The sequence below is a fragment of the Bubalus bubalis genome, chromosome 2, assembly GCF_019923935.1.
Source record: "Bubalus bubalis isolate 160015118507 breed Murrah chromosome 2, NDDB_SH_1, whole genome shotgun sequence".
Classification (NCBI taxonomy): domain Eukaryota; kingdom Metazoa; phylum Chordata; class Mammalia; order Artiodactyla; family Bovidae; genus Bubalus; species Bubalus bubalis.
In genome coordinates, this window is record NC_059158.1 from 185011351 (window position 1) to 185030315 (window position 18965).

The 18965-nt window shown below is 54.9% G+C and overlaps 1 protein-coding gene across 1 annotated transcript; it reads right to left on the reverse strand.

The window, feature by feature from the left end:
- Nucleotides 1-1065: 1065 nt before the first annotated feature.
- Nucleotides 1066-13363, reverse strand: HTR6 (5-hydroxytryptamine receptor 6). Its single transcript, XM_006068096.4, has 3 exons — nt 12586-13363; nt 1718-1876; nt 1066-1515 (listed from the first exon to the last, which is right to left on the reverse strand). Exons 1-3 carry the CDS (start codon nt 13297-13299, stop codon nt 1066-1068), a joined length of 1323 nt encoding a protein of 440 aa, XP_006068158.3. The 5' UTR covers nt 13300-13363.
- Nucleotides 13364-18965: the final 5602 nt, after the last annotated feature.

The following is an 18965-nucleotide window of genomic DNA, read 5'->3' on the forward strand; positions in this document are numbered from 1 at the left end:
CTGGCTCTGTCCTCATCAGATGGTTCCCTTCTAGGCCCAAGGAAGCCCACAGTAGGGAACACCCATCCTTGATCTTGAGCAAGAACCCAGCAGCTACCCATGTGCCACCAGGAGGAGCAGGACAGTAGCCTAGCCAGGAGTTCGGGAGACAGAGTCAGATCGCGGGCTGCGGGCCGGGGCTGAGGAGGAGGAGGAAAGCGGGGGTGAAAAAGTGGGAACAGTGGCCTTTCCTGGCCCTCTGCCAGGAGCCAGGAGATTGGAGGGCCAGGAGTTATAACTGCAGCAGGGACCACCCACTAACCACCTGCCGAGTGCTGGGCGTTCTGTGCCTGTAACGCCCTAGGAGGCAGGCATCATTTCCCCATTTGCATGTGGAATACCAGGCTCAGAGAGGTTAAGTAACTTTCCAAGGGCTGGAAAGCAGTGAAGCGGAGGTTCAAACTTTGCCTGCCTGACTCCCAGGCTCAGATATTTACTATGCAGCACGTATATCCTGAGAGCCTAGCTGGTCTGAAAACTGTCTAGCCAGACATCTTCAGGTTAAAGATCCCCTGAGCCAGCACATCTGAAACCATAATGTGCAACGATTCACCTGGCGACCAGCAGGTCTAGGTGGGGCAGGGACGTGCACTTCTAACAGACTCCCGGGAGCTGATGCTGATGGTCATGGCCCGCAGAACAAGGGATCTGGCCCAGCACTGAGCCACCTCTGCAGACAGAGGCATGGCTCCCACGCAGGCTGATTGGATGTGCAAGGGAGATGGTTGCCTGCATCCTAAGCTGGGCCAAGAGGGCCTTACCCCACTCCCGGGAGCCCTCCAACCCTGCTCTACACACACCCACCAGTCACACTCAGCGGTGAGGCATCCTGGAGAAAACTGTCCTAAAGCCAGCAACCAGGCCTCCACGTTGGAGGCCCGTGGTGGGCAGGGGGTGCTGACTCAGTGCATCCACTGGAGCTCAGAATGGCTCCCCGGAGGACCTGTAGCCTCCTGGTTTTAGCCAAGAGCTTGTCCAAGGCCTCGGGGGACCTGGCCCCATCCAGTCCAGCTCTCCAAGCCTGCATCAGTTCGTGGGGGTCCCAGGCAGCCGCGGCCGCAGCCCGGGCTCTGTGCGATCGATGCGGAAGAAGTTGGCTGTTGTAGCGGCCCTGGCAGGCGGTGCGGGATCCCGGGAGGCCTCGCCAGGCAGCAGCAGCTGGGCCGTGAGCCGCGGGCCAGAGAAGCCCCCGGAGCCCGAGCCTGAGTCCGAGTCCGAGTCCGGCGGCAGGGGCAGGGGCAGCACGTGCTGCAGGCTCAGGCCGGGCCGCGCGCCGCTGTGAGAGGTCCGCACGGAGGGTGAGGCGAGGCCCGGCTGCTGCTCCCGGGGGCCGCGGGCACACGGCAGGAGCCTGCCCAGCGCCCGCTTGAAGTCCCGCATGAAGAGTGGGTAGATGATGGGGTTCATGGCGCTGTTGCAGTAGCCCAGCCACGTGAGGGCGTCAAAGAGCCCCAGGGAGATGCAGTCACACACGGCCTGGAGGGGGTGGGGGACATCCTGGAGCCGGGACGCAGGGCACCCCACCCAGCATGGGTGGGACAGACCCGCAAACACGTGCGCTCTGAGCGGCTGCCCGCCCCCCTCCCTCCCCAGCTCTGGGGGTGCGGGGTCGGGGGTGGTGGGATTCGGGGCCTCCCCATCAAGGCGGGGACTCACCCACCTCCAGCGGTGGCATTACCTGGACTATGTTGGCCACAAAGAAAGGCAGCCAGGTCACAAAGAACATGCCCAGCAGGATGCCCAGGGTCAGGCTGGCCTTCAAGGCCTTCCTGCTATGCTTGGTGGCTAGACGCCTGCTGTCAGCTGACTCCACCCCTGGGCGTGGGGTCCTGGGCACCTGCAGAGAGGAAGGCCGCATGACTTGGTCTGAACCTATTCCTGGCCCCAGACTGAGCCTTAATCCCAATTCTAGACCGAGCCCTTAATACACTGAGCCTTGACCCTTGAATGGGCTCCAGTTGTAGTCCTAGACTCAGCCCTGACCCTGACTCCAGGCTGAACCTTGACCTTGGCTTCAGAGTGAGCCCTTCAGCAGTAAACTAAGCTCTGCTCATGTCCCTGACCACTGATACCTACCATACATTGAGCCCTACATAACCACCGTCTCAAAGTGAGCCTCCTCCCTGGACCAGACTGAGCCCAACTTTAGCCCCAGACTGAGCCTTGATCCCAGAAATAGACTGAGCCTCTGTCCTGGTCCTGCACCAAGCCCCGACCCTGACTAGCAGTGCACAAGGAGCTCTAGGAAGGGCGGGGAGATGTCCTAGGGGCTCATGTTCGTGCCTGGTGGACAGTGTCGAGTGCTGAGCTTTGCAGGGAGTGTGGCCTCCTGAACTGCTGGCTTTGTGTCTGGGGCAGTGTTGCCCTGCGCTGCACTTGGGCGCTTCAGGGATTTGCTGCGATGGAGCAGTGCTTGACGAAAGAGGACAGCTGCTGCCCGAGGCCGGGCAGCCTCGCTGCCTGTGAACTGACTCTCTTCACGTTTTGGACGGTTTTGCACTACTGTTTTCATGACCCACAAAATAAAGTTTATTTTGAAAACATGTGCCCCAAACAAATGTGTGCAATTAAATATCTTATAAATCACTAGGGACGGGAGTGACCTTGGTATTTTAAACTTGGATTTCACTGTGGACTTACAGACATCTTCATTCCCACACATGGACTTCATGAGCAGGAGCTGGGAGAAGAGGAAAAAGGAGGGGCTCCACGGGAGACAAGGCATGAGGGGCTCGAATGTGACTTTTATAAACTGGAGACCAGGAGTCCCAAAACATAAAAGGCTCTCTGTACCAGATGACGCATTAGCCCAGCAGTTCTCTTAACTTTTTCAACTTTATGAGCCCACTGAAATTGATGACATCTACACAACTTACTCCCCAGAAAACAGCTTGTAAATGTTTACGGAAACACACACACACAGAAGAAAAAATTTCCCACATAGCCAGAGGGTTCAGAGACCACTGCAAAGTCCATGCCTGAAACCCCTAGGGATCCACAAAAGCTGCAACGTGAAGCCCTCCTCTAAACCATGTGTTGTAATCAACTTGGATTTTCATATATCTGCTTTACACAAAGTGAAAGCCACTTATTTGACAGCTTATGTAAATACTGGGGTGAGCATAATTCACTGGACCAGGAAAGGGTATGTGTGCTGCCTGGGAATACACCTGGGCTTTAAAGGCCAGAGATTCCCTCCAGCACTTCCTAAACTGTGCAAGAGCCCAGCTTAGCTCTTGAGGCAACCAGAAACAGGTTGGGTACTGGAGGATGAAAGAATCAGGAGGAGGCAGGAAGGAAGGAGCCAGGTTCCCAGGCAACCTTCACAGATGGAAAGGGGTGAAGGCAAAGCCAAGAGTGTGAGCCCCAGGGAGCATTAAAGCCACCCACACACACCCCAATGTGCAGGAACTCCCCCTCCCAGCCTTGTTCTCACTGGTCTCTTCAGGGTACCCAGGCTTGGTTCCTGTCCAAGGTGCTGAAACCCCAACTGCATGCTGTCCTGTAGGATCTGGAATAGCGGTGGGTAGGAGAGGGGAGACAGGCACCCTGTAACTCCTGCTTTTCGATGTATTTGTCCAGGTGAAATCTGGTTAGACAAATATCAAGGCTCACACAGGGAAGCCTAAAAGAGGCCCTTGATTCTTCCCACTTTCTTGGTGGGCAGGCTTCAAGTTATGCCTCTACCACTCACTCACTTGTGATCTTGAGAGAGTCCGCTTCCACATTTGTCAAATGGGAGAAAACGCCCAGCTTATGAGCTGCTGCGGATAATGCACGTGTGCCCCGTGCTGGACACGCAGTTAATACAAGCACAGCAGCCCTGACACCGTTCAGTGGTGCGTGGATGAGGCTGCGGAAGTTGTAGCGCCCTCGGGAGCCTCGTCCTCCTGCCAACAGCTCAGGCTTTCCAAAGCAGCGCACACCTCAGGACAAAGGCTCTGACTCACTGTGCGGCAACCAGGGAGAAAGAGAGGGTCTGCTTTTCCCTCCCCTCTCATTTTCTCTTCTCCAGAGTGGACTCTCTATGGCTTCTGTGGCCCCATTGGTCAGCCTGGAGGGAGAGACTCCTGATTCCCCAAAAGAATCTCCCAAGAGCTGCTCTGACTTTGGATTGCTGCCGTCGATGGGGACAGACAAGGGGAGGAGGGAGACACCATCTCCCGCAGGCCCCAGCCACACAGGTACCCCCTCACCCCCTGGAAGCCTGGTGAAGAGGCAAGAGACAGCCATGGCTCTTGGGCACTGGGAACCAAGGCATTCAGGGAGATAAGACAGGGGCCATCATCAGGGGAGGGTGACCCAAAGGGGTCAATCATCATATGAGGGTCCCTCTCCAGTCTTCCTGGGAAGAAACCTGCATTTTCCTGCCTCTTCTTCTCCCCAAATAATTGACTCAAGAAAGCAGGCAAAAGGGAAGAAATTGAGGTTCAGAGAAAGTAGGGGGCCTTCCCAAGGTCACACTGTGCTCAAACCAAAGCACCACAGACCCCCTGCGTTGTTATCCCCACTTACTGAGTGCTTACAATGCATCTGCACCTGACATTCATTCTGTCATTTGGTCTTTCGGGGAGGAAGGTATTATAATCTTCATCTTGCAGATGAGGCTGAGAGAGCCAGGAGTCACACAGCAGACAAGAGTTGAGTCAGGGAATTAAGGTCACCTCCAGCTCCAGACGCTGAGCCTTTCCCACTTCACCATGCTGCTTCCATTCTGGAGGAAGGCAGCCCCAAGCAAAAGCCCACCACTCTCACCAAGAGGCCCTCGGGGAACAGACGCCGAGGGCCACCACCAGCCCACACCCTGGGGTCCGGGTGATGCCATCCTTCTCACTTCTCTCTGCCCTAAAGCCACCTCACGACCCCTCATGGCACGCTCTGTTGTCTGCATGTCCCTTATATCAGCACACGTCTGTGGCATTTGCCACTGTCAGAGGGGGCAACTTGGCAGGGCCCTGCAGGGCCCTATGTCCATAAACACCTGTCCACCTGTCCACTCAGCACAAACAAGGATATATACCGCAGCTCCATTCGTGACAGAAAAAAAAATGGAAACAGCTCACAAGTCCATCAGAGGAGAGTGGTTAAATAAACCCTGGTTTAGAATACTATAGTGAAAGTCACTCGGTCGTGTCTGACTCTTTGTGACCCCATGGACTGTACACAGTCCATGGGATTCTCCAGGCCAGAATACTGGAGTGGGTTGCCATTCCCTTCTCCAGGGGGTCTTCCCAACCCAAGGATCAAACCCAGGTCTCCCACATTGCAGGCGGATTCTTTACCCGCTGAGCCACCAGGGAAGCCTTAGAATACTATACAGATGTTTAAAAGGATAAGTCAATCACACGGAAAGATCTCCACGACACATGATCAAGTGCTAACAAGAAGCTGCAAAACAAGAGAGACAGCATGAATACCTTCGTTTAAAAAAAGATGCAAGGCATAAGTTTCTTTAGGCACATAAACAAATTCACAAACACAGAGGAAAACAGCTGGAAAAACGTGGAGAGACAGGAGTGGGAGGTGACTGATGAGGTCAGGGGGGCCTTTTACTTTATCGCTACCGATGAATTTTCATTTTAAAGTGGACTTACATATTCCCTCGTGTAATTTCAAATTTGTATGACCAGCTAACCATGTGTGTGCTCAGTCACCTTGTGTCCAACTCTTTGAGACCCCACAGACTGTGGCCCACCAGGCTCCTCTGTCCATGGGATTTTCCAGGCAAGAATAGAGCAGATTGCCATTTCCTCCTCCAGGGGATCTTCCTGACCCAGAGTTCCAACCCACATCTCTTGCATCTCCTGCATTGGCAAGCGGAATCTTTACCACTGCACCCCCTGGGAAGCCCAGCGATCTAATCACAGGGTGAGGGTGATAAGATAGACCTTGGAGCCAGACTGCCCAGTTCAAATCATGACTCTGTTACTAACCAGCTGAGCAACCTTAAGCAGGGTACTTTACCTCTCTGGGCCTCAGCTTTCTCATCTGTAAAATGGGAATTCTCATGACATCCGCCTTGTAGGATTGTAGTAAGGATTAAATAGGATAATAGAAAGTTACTTGAACAGTGCCTGGTACATAGTAAGTACTGTGTGAGTACTGTTAGTTACTAAGTTAGTGATCATGGTTGGTGTTTATTGTTATTTGTATTCGCCTCAGCTCCCTGATAATGATGATGAGGCTGCTGGTGGCAGCCATGGTTATTTTTGCCCCTAGGAAGACTCAAAGGGGTGAACTTCCCAGCACCATGCATTTCACCATCAAGAGGAAAGGACAGAGCTAACATTTGTCAAGCAACAAGCGACTGCTGTGCACCAGGCATATATAAATCACCTCACTGTTGCTTCAAACAGCCTCAGACGATAACTGGGAGAGAGGGAGGTGAGTGACTCACCCAGAGTCAACCCGCTGCAGTGAGAGAGAGGCAGGATTTGAACCTGGGCCCAGACAGACAGACAAGCCCCCCGCCCTGTCCCGGCTGCAGCAGGCTGCCTCGTTCAGAGCGGCGGCCCAGCCTGTCACGCTCAGCTCTGCTCCTGCTCTCCCCCTCCTCCCCCTCTGAGATATTTCTGGGATCACAGCCTCCTCTGAGGGGGAGGAGGCAGAGATGGAAGGGAAGACGGATTGCTGGGACAGAATGCTGCATAGCTGGGTGCTGGAGGGTGAAGAGAGCTGGGGGAGGAGGACCAGGAGGAGAAACGGAGGGAGGGCAGGAAGAGGAGGATACGAGGTGCACGGGAGAGGGGCTGAGACTGAGCCGAGGGGGAGGAGGATGGGGGGACGATGGGGCAGAGAGGAAGGCGGTGAGGAGAGCATGTGGCCACAGAGACACAAGAGAGAAAAAAGGGCACAGGACACAGGGACGCCCAGCCGGGCTGCCTGCTGCTCCCCAGGAGGCTGAGCGCCCACAGCGGTCCCTCTGGAACCCCCAGGGGTGAGCACCATCACCACAGGGGCACCCACCTTTCACACACATGCACACACACGCAAGCACACACTTGCCCTGGTTGCATCTCATGGGCACCCTCACCACCTCTCACGCCCCTCCTGCACCCCCAGACACAGCCCCTGCCTGACCTCTAAGCAGGACTCCTTTCCCAGGGCCCCTGGGGCTGAAACCACTGAGCCAACCGGTGGCTTTCTAAGAGCTCATTCGCATCAACAGGCAGACAGAGGCAGAGGAAGACACTCCAGCCAGCTCGGCAACCACGTCTGAAACTCCGGAAGGGCAAGGACTTCAGGGACTGGGAGCCAGCCCCCGTCTCTCTGTGGGAAAGCGAGAGACTGGATCGAGGGAGCAGCCAACGGTTCAGTGGGGCCGGGATGGGGAGGAAGGGGGCCTAACATTCCCCAAGTTCTGTTCCTTCTCATCAGTTCCGCTGGGTCCAGGCAATGAAAACACCTCCACCCCCAGGCCGGATGCGCCACCTCAGGTGATGAAAGAGGGTCACAACCCAGGAGGCCAGAGTAAGGCGGCCTCCCAGAAGCCTCGTCCCCAAACACAGGCAGTTCTCCAGGTGGTACGGAAACTAGCCGGCACAAAGCTTGCTTAGGATCTGGGTGGTTTGGGAAGCAAGCTGAGCGACTTCAAGCTAGGCACTTGCTGGATGGTGGAGTCAGACACGTCCTTACTCAAATCAAGAGAAAAGGTGTTCCAGAAAGCAGGAGATATTCACACAGACATATTTCAGGCCTGAGAGGCCGAGAGTCATTCTGCCTCAGAGGCAGTGCATGTGTGTGCTAAGTCGCTCAGTCGTGTCCGACTCTTCGTGACCCTATGGACCGTAGCCCACCGGGCTCCTCTGTCCATGGGATTCTCCAGGCAAGAATACTGGAATGGGTTGCCATGCCCTCCTCCAGGGGATCGTCCCAACCCAGAGATCGAACCCACATCTCTTAGGCCTCCTGCACTGGTAGGCAGATTCTCTACTGCCAGCTCCCCCTGGGAAGCCCTGAGACTGAATGACCCATGAAGACGCCTCTCAGCCTTTGGTTTTGTGACTTCCTTGATTTTGCAAACATACGCACAGGGAGTGATGGATTTTTGACGTTTGCTAGAAGAGACGCCCTTCTTATAAGCTCCAGAACCCTCATCATGATAGGGTTTCGTGACTACCATCTCTCTCTCCAACTAGAATGTAGATTTCAAGAGGGCAAGACCTTCTCAGACCCACTCATGCCCGCACTCACAGCCCAGGACAGCTCCTGCCCAAGAGAGATCCTCAACGGAGCTCCCTGGTGGTCCTGTGGCTAAGACTCTGTGATCGCAATGTAGGGGGCCCAGGGATCTGGTCAGGGAACTGTATCCCACATGCCGCAATGAAGACTGGAGATCCCATATGCTGCAACTAAGGCCCAGGACTTCCCTGGTAGCTCAGCTGGTACAGAATCCGCCTGCCATGCAGGAGACCTGGGTTCAATCCTTGGTTTGGGAAGATCCCCTGGAGAAGGGAAAGGCTGCCCACTCCAGTATTCTGGCCTAGAGAATTCCATGGACTGTATAGTCCACGGGGTCACAAAGAGTCAGACACGACTGAGCGGCTTTCACTTTCAAGACCCAGCGCAGTAAATAAATAAATAAAAGCAGAAGTACTCAGCACGGCACCGAGGAAGTGAATGAACGTACTGAAAAGCACAAGATCCATCAGCCACAAGAACTGCTTCTACAAGTGGAAGAGAAGGGAGAAGCGTGAGCTGGGGTTGAATCCTGGGCTCTGTGGGGCACTGTGTCCATTTCGTTCCTTCCATCACTGTGCAATGAACACTCACGACACTCCTTCAGATGCTGAGAATCCAGCAGTCAAGACAGGTCCTCAGCCTCACAGAACTTACATTCTAGTAGGAGGAAGCAAACACGCCAACGATAAATGGGAAGTATGCAATTTGTGCCATTTGCTGCTGAGAACAACTTAGGAAATGAGGGCTGGAGGGGATCTGCGCAAGTGTGACCTCGTTACTAACCAAGCGGTTAGTAAGACAGCCAAGCAAAGGCCAGAGGAAAGGGACAGAAGTTAGGGGCAGATCTCTGTGGTGACGTGAGGTTCCCCAGGCAGAGGTAACAGCAGGTGCAAAGGTTCTGAGGCAGGAGTGTGCCTGGTGCTCAAGGAACAACAAGGAGCCCAGTGTGGCTGAAACAGAAAGAGTGAGGGGATGGTGGGAGGAAAGGAGACCAGACAAGGGGCAAGGAATAACACCACAGGGCCTGCACTTTTCTTTTTTTTTTTTTTTTTTTTGGCTACACCTCCCGGCTTGTGGGATCTTAATTCCCTGACCAGGGATCGAACTCAGGCTCACAGCAGGGAAAGTGCCGAGTCCTAGCCAATGGCACCACCAGGGAATTCCCAGGGATCGCTATGGCTGCAGTGTATGTCGAAAGGAAGCAAGAATGGGCTCAGGAAGCCAGTGGAAGATCAATGCGATAACCTGGGCACCAGATGAAGGGCTCAGCCATTGAGGGGGGGCAGCAATTGACACGTGAGAAGTGGTCAGGGCCTACATGGGCTTTGAACATAGAAAGCACACAGGGTGTGCAGCAAGAGAAAAAGAGGCTGCCTCCAAGGCTCCTGGCCTGAGCCACTCGCGTCAATTAGTCGACGTAAGGAACACAAGTCAAGGACTACATCTGGAGCCTGGAAAAAAAAAATCCCAGATTCTGTTGGGGATGAGGTAAGTGAGTGGTCCAGGCTGGAAGTCATCAGTATGAACATGGTACTTCCGGTCACAGGATGAGCTGAGCTCACTAAGGAAGTGAACGTGGAAAAAAGCAAGAAGGCACAAGGACCGAGGCCGGGGAGTGCCCCGGATGGTAGCAGAGCAGGAGGGCCCGGCAGAGGCGACTGAGAGGCACAGCCAGTGCAGCAGAGCACTGGACCCAGGGTGGTGACCCTGGAGCCGGGTTTCGAGGGCACGTCACCGCCGGCTGGCAGCAGGAGGCTCAGACCCGGGCTCTGCGCTTGAAACTCCCTGACTAGACGTGCAACCGTGGGCGAGGCGCCTCCCCTCATCGACCCTTAGTCCTCCAGCTGTCCAACAGGGATGGGGATTATTGGCCCCTTTGGGTGTCCGGGGACTACCCCAGTAGCTCAGTGGTAAAGAATCCACCTGCCAATGCAGGAGACACAAGTTCGATCCCTGACCCCGGAAGATCCCACACGCCACGGAGCAGCTAAGCCCATGAGCCACAACTAGAGAAAAGCTTGCACAGCAACGAAGACCCAGCACCGCCAAAAATAAATAAATAAAATCATTTTTCAAAAACCCAAGTGCCAGCTGGTTAGCGTCACGGAAAGAAAATCTATGTGTCACAGGCTCTGCGGTAACCAAGACTCTAGACCTCCCCACTCCAACCCCACCAAGACCAGCCAACTCCATACCTCCTTAGTCATTAGGGCAGAGTGAGACGGGGAGATGACCTTGGATGGTGAATGAACACCCAACAAAATAACTGAGTCACAGAGTAAGAACAGAGGCCTTTAGCACACCCTCCCAGCTCCTCTGGTTACGTCAATAGAAAGTCTCATGCTGATGCTACTGTACCTTTAACGTCCCTCCAACACCTAACAGGGAGAAAGCAGGCCTTGGGCTCAAGCATCTCCAGCCATCCAAGCTGGACTTCAGCAACACTGCTGGGGCTTCTGCGGCCTCATTGAAGTTATGGTTCTGATCACCTTCTATTTCTGGCAAGGATACTGATTTTCCGTTAGTGAAAGAGATAAGAAGTTTTCTTGCTAAATAAATTCATGGAAGTAAAAAGATGAGATGACTCCAAGAAATCGCTAAGTACATATGGCTGCAGAGACTCGCAGACTGTGTGAAGCTGGGCAGCAGGGTAGCAAGGCAGATGCCACGAGGCAGTTCCCCAAAGCCTGAAGTTTGCGAAATGCTCCTTTACAAGAACCCAGGGAGAGGGTGTGGATAGCCCATGGCAGCCATCCTGAAGCTCGAGAACCAAGTCAGGGTCACAGCCACCTGCAGAGACTGGAGAAGTTTCTCCAGTGAGTATAGATCAGGAGACAGCTGGCTGCAGCCAAGGCCTCCTGTCCACCCAGGACACCATCATCCTAGCTGATGGGCCTCCCTGCAGGGGTGACATGGATGAGCCACTTGGGGGCTGCCAACCAGGATGTCAGCCTCTCAGCTCCATCTATCCAGTAACCCCCACCCCTCAAGGGACCTGCCATCCTGCAGACACCTCCCACACCTGAGGCCACATCTAGAGGACACTGGAGAGCCCCGCTGGGAACTTCCTGGGGGCCTGTGGTCTAATTCTCTGGGGCTCAGGCCCAGCAGTCTGAACACCCATCCCTGGGCAGTAGAGTGCTAGGACTCAGGTGCTGTGCAACCCGCTCCACTCTAGATACTGCAGGGAAGAGCACCCACCCCATTCACAAGGAATCAGGGACACCTACTAGGCACAGTGGAGATCAAAACCCACCCAGATAAGCCCAGCCCTCATGGGAGCTTACACGCCAGTGAGGGACACAGACAATGAACAAATCAACCAACAAACTGGGGGTCGAGATGGAGAATAACAGGGTGGCGGGTGGCGGGGCGGTCTGCAGACAGGGTGGGCAGGGTGGGCCCCTGGGAAGGAGTAACCTGTGAACTAAAGACTCAGGCAAGGACAGCCCCAGAGGAAGAACATTCCAGAGGGCACAGCCAGTACAAAGACCTGGGCACACAGTCTGTCGCCTTCTGGGAATGGGACTGGTGCAGAGAAGCGGGGAGTGGGGAGGGGAGGGAGTGCAGCTGGAGAGGCTGGCAGGACCAGGTCCCAGGCCAGATCCTGGCCCGGGTCTCCTCTGCATCTTGAGAGCCATAGGGCGCCGAAGGGCTTGGAGCCAAGGAGTGAAAGGACTGCCTTTTGTTTCTCTTTGTGCAGAAAATGGACAGGGTGGGTCTGGGGTGGAGGCAGCGGGAGACTATCAAAGGCTCCCGGGTAAGGGCCTTCCCTGGTGGTCCGGTGGTTAAGAATCCGTCTTCCAATGCAGAGGACACAGGTTCAGTCACTGGTTGGGGAAAGAAGATCTCATGTGCTGTGGGGCACCTAAGCCCCAGTGCTCCTGAGCACCTCACTGAAGACCCAGCACGGGAAGAAAAGAAAAAGGCTCCAAAGTAAGAAGCAATGGTGGCTTGGATCAGGAGATCAGGAAGGTGTCCTCGGGGATGACACAGGCATAGAGGGGCTTGTGAATGCATCCCGTGAGCACAAGAGGGAAATTTTTCCCAAGCTTCTGGGCCATGATGCCATGATGGCACCATTGGCTGTGATGGGGAAGACGGGCGAGGAGCCAGTGGAGAGAGTTGGGACCCCCTGAATGCCCTGTTGCACGTTACCCTTGAGAAACCTGCCCACATCCTGGCAGGTCCTGTGGACAGTTGGGCATCGAGTCTGGAGTTCAGAAGGAAGATGGGTGCTGGGAATGACCACTTGGAAGTGCCAGCAGTTGTATGCTGAGCCGTGGATGCCCAGTGGGCACCCAATGACTGCTCCTTCCTCTCCGTCCCCCACGCCCGGATCTCCCTGCACGCCCCGCCCCATACCTGCAGCGTCTCCAAGGCCTGGCCGGCAGTGCCGGTGGTGAGGGACGCCACCTGGACGGCCTGCTTGCGGGCAGCCAGCAAGATCCTGCTGTAGGTGAAGCAGATGGCGCCCGAGGGCAGGAAGAAGGTGAGGCCTGACGCCACAAGGACAAAGGGCAGGCTGGCCAGCAAGCGGCACTGACCCGGCACGGGTGCCCGCGCGCGGCCCGGCTCGTGCCAGCCCAGCAGCAGGGGCAGGAAGGAGGCGAGCGCGGCCAGACTCCAGGCGCCGAGGACCAGCGCCAGGGCGCGCGCTGGCGTCATGCGCAGCTTGTAGCGCAGCGGCGAGAGGATGAGCAGGTAGCGGTCCAGGCTGATCAGGCAGAGGTTGAGGATGGAGGCGCTGCAGCACATCACGTCGAAGGCGGCCCAGAGCAGGCAGAGGCCCCGCGCCAGCACCCAGCGGCCGTACAGCACGTTCAGCATGGCCGGCGGCATCACCACCAGCCCCACCATCAGGTCCGACGTGAAGAGCGACACGAGGAAGAAATTGGACGTGTTGCGCAGCGCGGGCTGCGCGCAGATGAGCGCGATGAGCAGCGAGTTGGCCGCGGCCGTCAGCGCGATGACCACACACAGCGCGGCGGCCACCCAGCCGCTGCCCCCGGGTGCCCACGGCGGCCCCGAGCCCCAGTCCGGGGTACTGTGATTGGTGGGGCTTTGCTCTGGGACCATGGGGGCTCTAGGGTCCGGAGGACGAGGCAGGGTGGGCGTGGAGGCTGGCTAGTGGGAAGGCGGGGATGGGCGGGGATGGGCGGGGGGGGGGGGGGGGGGAGGAGGGGGCGGCCCTCTGGGTCAAGGGTCAGCACCCCTAAGGGGATGGAGAGGGGGTCTGGGGGCGTCCGTGGGTGGGATGCAGAAACACCTGGAGCAAACACCTGGGTAGGAAGTTTGGGAGGGGGCACCTGAGGAGCAGGGTCCTCTAGCAGGAGCAAGTGGCAAGTCAGGAGGACAGGAACGCAGAGCCCCTGGAAGGGGCGGGGTAAGATGGATCGAGGGCAGAGACCCGGGGAGGTGAGAGCCGGGGCCACTGGGCGCTCTCCAGGCCGGGGCAAGCCCCTCTCGGCGAATGGACATAGGTGCCAAGGAGGACCCGGGGTGCTGGGAGTCTCAGGGTGGGGGCCCCACGGGCCAAAGCCAAGCCCCCGGAGGGGAGCTCAGGTCTCGGACCCAGCGCAGAAGCACCCCGGGCTCGGGCGTACGCGGTCCCCGCGGCGAGCTGGAGAATACCGGCCGGCCCGCCGGGAGAGAAAGACCCCCTCCCCACCCGGCCGCAGGTCTCCGGCCCCGCTCCCGCCCGGGCTCGGTACCTGGAGCGCTGCTCCGCCGCCGGCGACTGCGGCAGGAGCCGCGGGCCCGGGAGAGGCAGCGGCGGCCGCGGGCCGGGCCGGCTCCCAGGGACCCGGGAGACGCCGCGAGGGCCCGGCGCGCGCGGAGGCGCGGTGGCTGCTTCCAGGAGCGCGCGGTCCCCGCGCCGCGGAGCCTGCGTCCCGCCCCGCGGTGGGCGGGCAGAGCCGAGCCCTGGCCCAGCAGGCGGGCGGGGTCCCCGACACCCCTAGGCCTGCGGAGGGATGATCCGAGAGCCGGGCCGTGCCAGGTCGCCTCCCAGCTCTAGCGGCTTCTACCCGCGCCCCCCGGGCCTGCCCCTCCCCACTCACACTTGGCGCAGGAGGAACTCGGAGAAGGGGGTTGTGGGCCACCTTCATCCAGGACTGCTTCCAATAGGGGGCTGCCCACCCGCTACCAGGGCGAGGCGGTTGGGAGATATTGGGCAGATCGCTTGACATATGTGTACATATATGTTACAATATGTTGTTGTTGTTTAGTCGCTAAGTCATTTCCCAACTCTTGCAACTGCATGGACTCTAGCCCGCCAGCCTCCTCTGGCCATAGGATTTCCTAGGCAAGAATACTGGAGTGGGTTGTCATTTCCTTCTCCAAGGGATCTTCCCCACCCAGGGATGGAACCTGCATCTCCTGCATTGATAGGCAGATTCTTTACCACTGAGCCACCTGGGGAGCCCTATATAATATATAATTTGTTGCACTTTCTTCAAACCTTTAATTTAAATAGATGGCAACCTCCTCCTGGAAGTCCTTCCCAGCAGAAACCATCCTGTCCCCTGACAGTGCCAGGCACTAAGGATGAAGGATCAAGCTGTCGGCACTCTCAGTCTACAGAAGAGTGGGAACAGGGAATCCCCAGGCCAGGTGGGGTGGAGTCACTGCAGGTAGATAGGCTGGCACACCGTGTGTAAGGCTGCTACGAGTATCCTTGCCTCCTCCCGCCCCTCACAACCAGAGCTAAGAGTCTCTACTGGACATGTCACAGGTTAATATCATGGATTCAGTCAGTCAGTTCAGTCGCTCTGTCGTGTCCGACTCTTTACGACCCCATGGACTGCAGTACGCCAGGCCTCCCTGTCCATCACCAACTCGCGGAGTTCACTCAAACTCCTGTCCATCGAGTCGGTGATGCCATCCAGCCATCTCATCCTCTGTCGTCTCCTTCTCCTCCTGCCCCCAATCCCTCCCAGCATCAGAGTCTTCTCCAATGAGTCAGCTCTTCACATCAGGTGGCCAAAGTGTTGGAATTTCAGCTTCAACATCATTCCTTCCAATGAACACCCAGGACTGATCTCCTTTAGCATGGACTGGTTGGATCTCCTTGCAGTCCAAGGGACTCTCAAGAGTCTTCTCCAACACCACAGTTCAAAAGCATCAATTCTTCGGCGCTCAGACTTCTTTATAGTCCAACGCTCACATCCATGCATGACCACTGGAAAAACCATAGCCTTGACTAGACAGACCTTTGTTGGCAAAGTAACATCTCTGTTTTTTACTGTTTTCTGTTGTTTTCCTCTATTTCTTTGCATTGATCACTGAGGAAGGCTTTCTTATCTCTCCTTGCCATTCTTTGGATCTCTGCATTCAGATGAGTATATCGTTCCCTTTCTCCCTTGCCTTTAGCTTCTCTTCTTTTCTCACCTATTTGTAAGGCCCCCTTAGACAACCATTTTGCCTTTTTGCATCTCTTTTTCTTGGGGATGGTCTTGATCATGGATTCAACAAACATTTATAAGGAGCACCCACTAGGTGTCAGACACTGTTCCATCCAATTGGGACACTACAGAAACCAAAGCAAAGATCCAACTTCATAGAGTTTACTAAGCATAAAAAAACGTTTAAAGTGGTCATAGGGCAATAATTGTGTGTGTGGTCAGTCACGTCTGATTCTTTGTGACCCTATGCATTGTAGCCCGCCAGGCTCCTCTGTCCATGGGATTCTCCAGGGAAGAATATTGGACTGGGTTGCCATTTCCTCCTCCAGGGGATCTTCACAACTAGGATCAAACCCACGTCTCCTGCATCTCCCACAGTATAAGGTGGACTCTTTACCACTGAGCCACCTAGGAAACCCAGAATGATAATTGCTATAGAAAAAAAGGAAATGGGGAAGAGTGTAAAGAAAATCTCAGGTGGCTGGGGTCTTTTTCCTTCCACAGAAACAGGAAAATAATGCTATGTGCCAGGGGCTTTATTTTATTATTCCTACCCCCAGACCAATGCTAAGAGGTAAGTTAAACTGGGCTAGGAAAGGCCAAAGGCCTCTCTCAAGTCACCAGCCACAAGAGATCAAGTGGAACTGAAACTCAGGTCTGCCCAACACCCAGAGAAGCTTCAAGACCCTGCATACCCTGCCCGGACTTGCTGCGTGGCACCCAGAGTCCCATCCCTGCCCACAGCCGGGTCCATGTGGCAAGGGGAGGCTTGCCGTCCCTCCCAACACCACCTGCAGCATCACGACAATTTCTGTCCTGCCTCAGGGAACAGGATACCAGGCTCTGGGCAAAGAGACAGAAAGAGCAGACTTGGAATCCCAGCTCCACTGCTAACCAGCTCTGTGGACTTAGAACCAGCGACTCCATCTCCTTGGGCCACTGTTTGCTCCTCTGCAGTAACTAGCAGAACAATACAGCACCCGCCTCTCAGGGTTGTTGGTATCATCAGTAAACTTTTTGGTGCTGTGTCAGTGTTAGCTACTAGCCTCAGTGTTCCCATCTGTAAAATCGGAATGCATTCAGCTCTGCAGTAACTTCTTCCCCCCAGGGATTTTTTTTTTAATTTTTTATTTTATATTGGAGTATAGCCAGTTAACAATGTTGTGATGGTTTCAGGTGGACAGCAAAGGGACTCAGCCATACACATACATGTGTCCATTCTCCCCTAACTCCCCTCCCATCCAGGCTGCCACATAACATTGAGCAGAGCTCCCCGGCCCAGGGATTTCTTCTGTGAGCAACAGCAAAGCTGAGAAGTCCTATGTGGGATACACTTTGGGGCCAAGTGTTGGTGTGGTTCAGTCACTCGGTCGTACCTGACTCTCTGTGACCCAATGGGCTGCATCACGACAGGCTCCCCTGTCCTCCACTGTCTCCAAGAGTTTGCTCCCGTTCATGGCCACTGAGTCTGTGATGCTTCCTGGGTTCATAATCCCGATTCGGTTACCTGCTCTGTGATGTTGGCCAAGCGTTTTCATGTCTCTGCAGCTATGAAACTGGGGTAGTGGACATACACCTGGGTTGAGCCTTGAAACCATTTGGCATGGAGAATGTGCTTGGTACATTTTAGCTTTGAGAAAATTTAAAGTATATGGTGAAGACTTCCCTGGTGGTCCAGTGGTTAAGAATCTGCCTGCCAGTGTAGGGGACACGGGTTCGATCCCTGGTCCAGGAGGATTCCACATGTGGGGCAACTGAGCCCGTGCACCACAACCATGAGCCCATGCTCCAGAGCCCACGCGCCAACTGCTGAAGCCCTCGAACTCTAAAATCCGTGCTCCACGGCAAGAGGAGCCACCGCAATGAGAGGCCGTGCTCTGCAGCAAAGAGGAGACTCAGACTATAGAGAAAGCCCACGGGCGGCAACAAAGACCCAGTGCAGCCAAAACTAAATCAGTTAAATACATTTTAAGATGTTTAAGTATATAGTGAAATTGAATATTATTATTCCCTCTGCTTTGGCCTTCCCAGGTGGCGCCAGTGGTAAAGAACCTGCCTGCCAGTGTAGGAGACATAAGAGCCTCTGGTTCGATCCCTGGGTGGGGAAGATTCCCTGGAGGAGGAAATGGCAACCCACTCCAGTATTCTTGCTTGGAGAATCCCATGGACGGAGGAGCATGGTGGGCTACAGTCCATGGGGTTGCAGTCAGACACGACTGTAGCGACTTAGCATGCAGGCACCCTCTGCTTTAACTCTTTCAGTTTGATTCCTTTATTAAAATTAAGAAAATCTAGGGAAAAAAGAGAGGGATGGACTGGGAGTTTGGGTTTGATAGATGCCAACTATTACATTTAGAATGGATAAGCAACCAGGTCCTAATGTATAGCACAGGGAACTCTCTTCAATATTCTGTAATTCCACAATGGAAAATATTTTTTTTTTAAAGAATGTATACATGTATAAATTGAGTCACTTTGCTGTACAGAAGAGACTGGCCCAACATTATAAATCAACTGTACTTCTTTAAAAAAATAAAATATTTTTAAAATCTAGGGAATTCCCTGGCTGTTCAGTGGTTAGAACTTGAGATTTCACTTCTGCAGCTGAGTTCCATCCCTGCTTAGGGAACTAAGATTCCAGCAAGCCTCGTGGTGTGGCTGGAAAAAAAATAATATGAAAACGTGACCAAAAATGTTAGCATTTGTTTGTTCTGGGCGATAGATTCACAGATGCTTGTCACATTATAAACCGTACTTTGCTATACTCAAAAAAATAATAATCCTCCAGGACTGGGCCTGGGTACTGGTACCAGCTGTGGCCACAGTTAGTATCTTGACTTTAGGACCTTTTCAGAAGTTTGTGCACTTAAATTTGTCATTTCCGTCATGGAATCTTAGGCGTCCTTAACATTTCAGGGTAGAGAGGGACCGTCAAGGATGCTCAGTTTTTCTTGATTACTTCTAGCCACGGGGTGCTCCCTCCCTCGAGAGAGAAGGCTTGTGCCATAATGGGACAGCCGAGTCTTAGGGAGTCTTCTGTCCCAAGCCTCCATGCCTGCCAGCACACAGGGAACCAAGAAGAGCATTTCATGGCAGAGATGAGGAGGGAAACCAGGGTCCAGGGGGACTGGGAGGCCTGCTCAGAGCTGCTCTCACAGGAGCCATTAACCAACTGGTTAACTGAGAGCAGGGATTTGTCTCTTTTGTTCACTGTTGTATCCTCAGCATATATTGTTGCTCCTGTTGAATCGCAAAGTCGTGTCTGACTTTTTGCAACCCCATGGACTGCAGCCCGCCAGGCTCCTTTGTCCATGGGATTTCCCAGGCAAGAGTACTGGA

Excerpts from the sequence above, each read along its gene's own strand:
- HTR6 (XM_006068096.4), bottom strand. The coding sequence starts at position 13,299 with ATGGTCCCAGAGCAAAGCCCCACCAATCACAGTACCCCGGACTGGGGC. Across the intron at positions 1,877-12,585 it reads AGGCCTTGGAGACGCTGCAG|GTGCCCAGGACCCCACGCCC; the intron begins GTATGGGGCGGG and ends TCCTCTCTGCAG. Across the intron at positions 1,516-1,717 it reads TTGTGGCCAACATAGTCCAG|GCCGTGTGTGACTGCATCTC; the intron begins GTAATGCCACCG and ends CACCCCCTCCAG.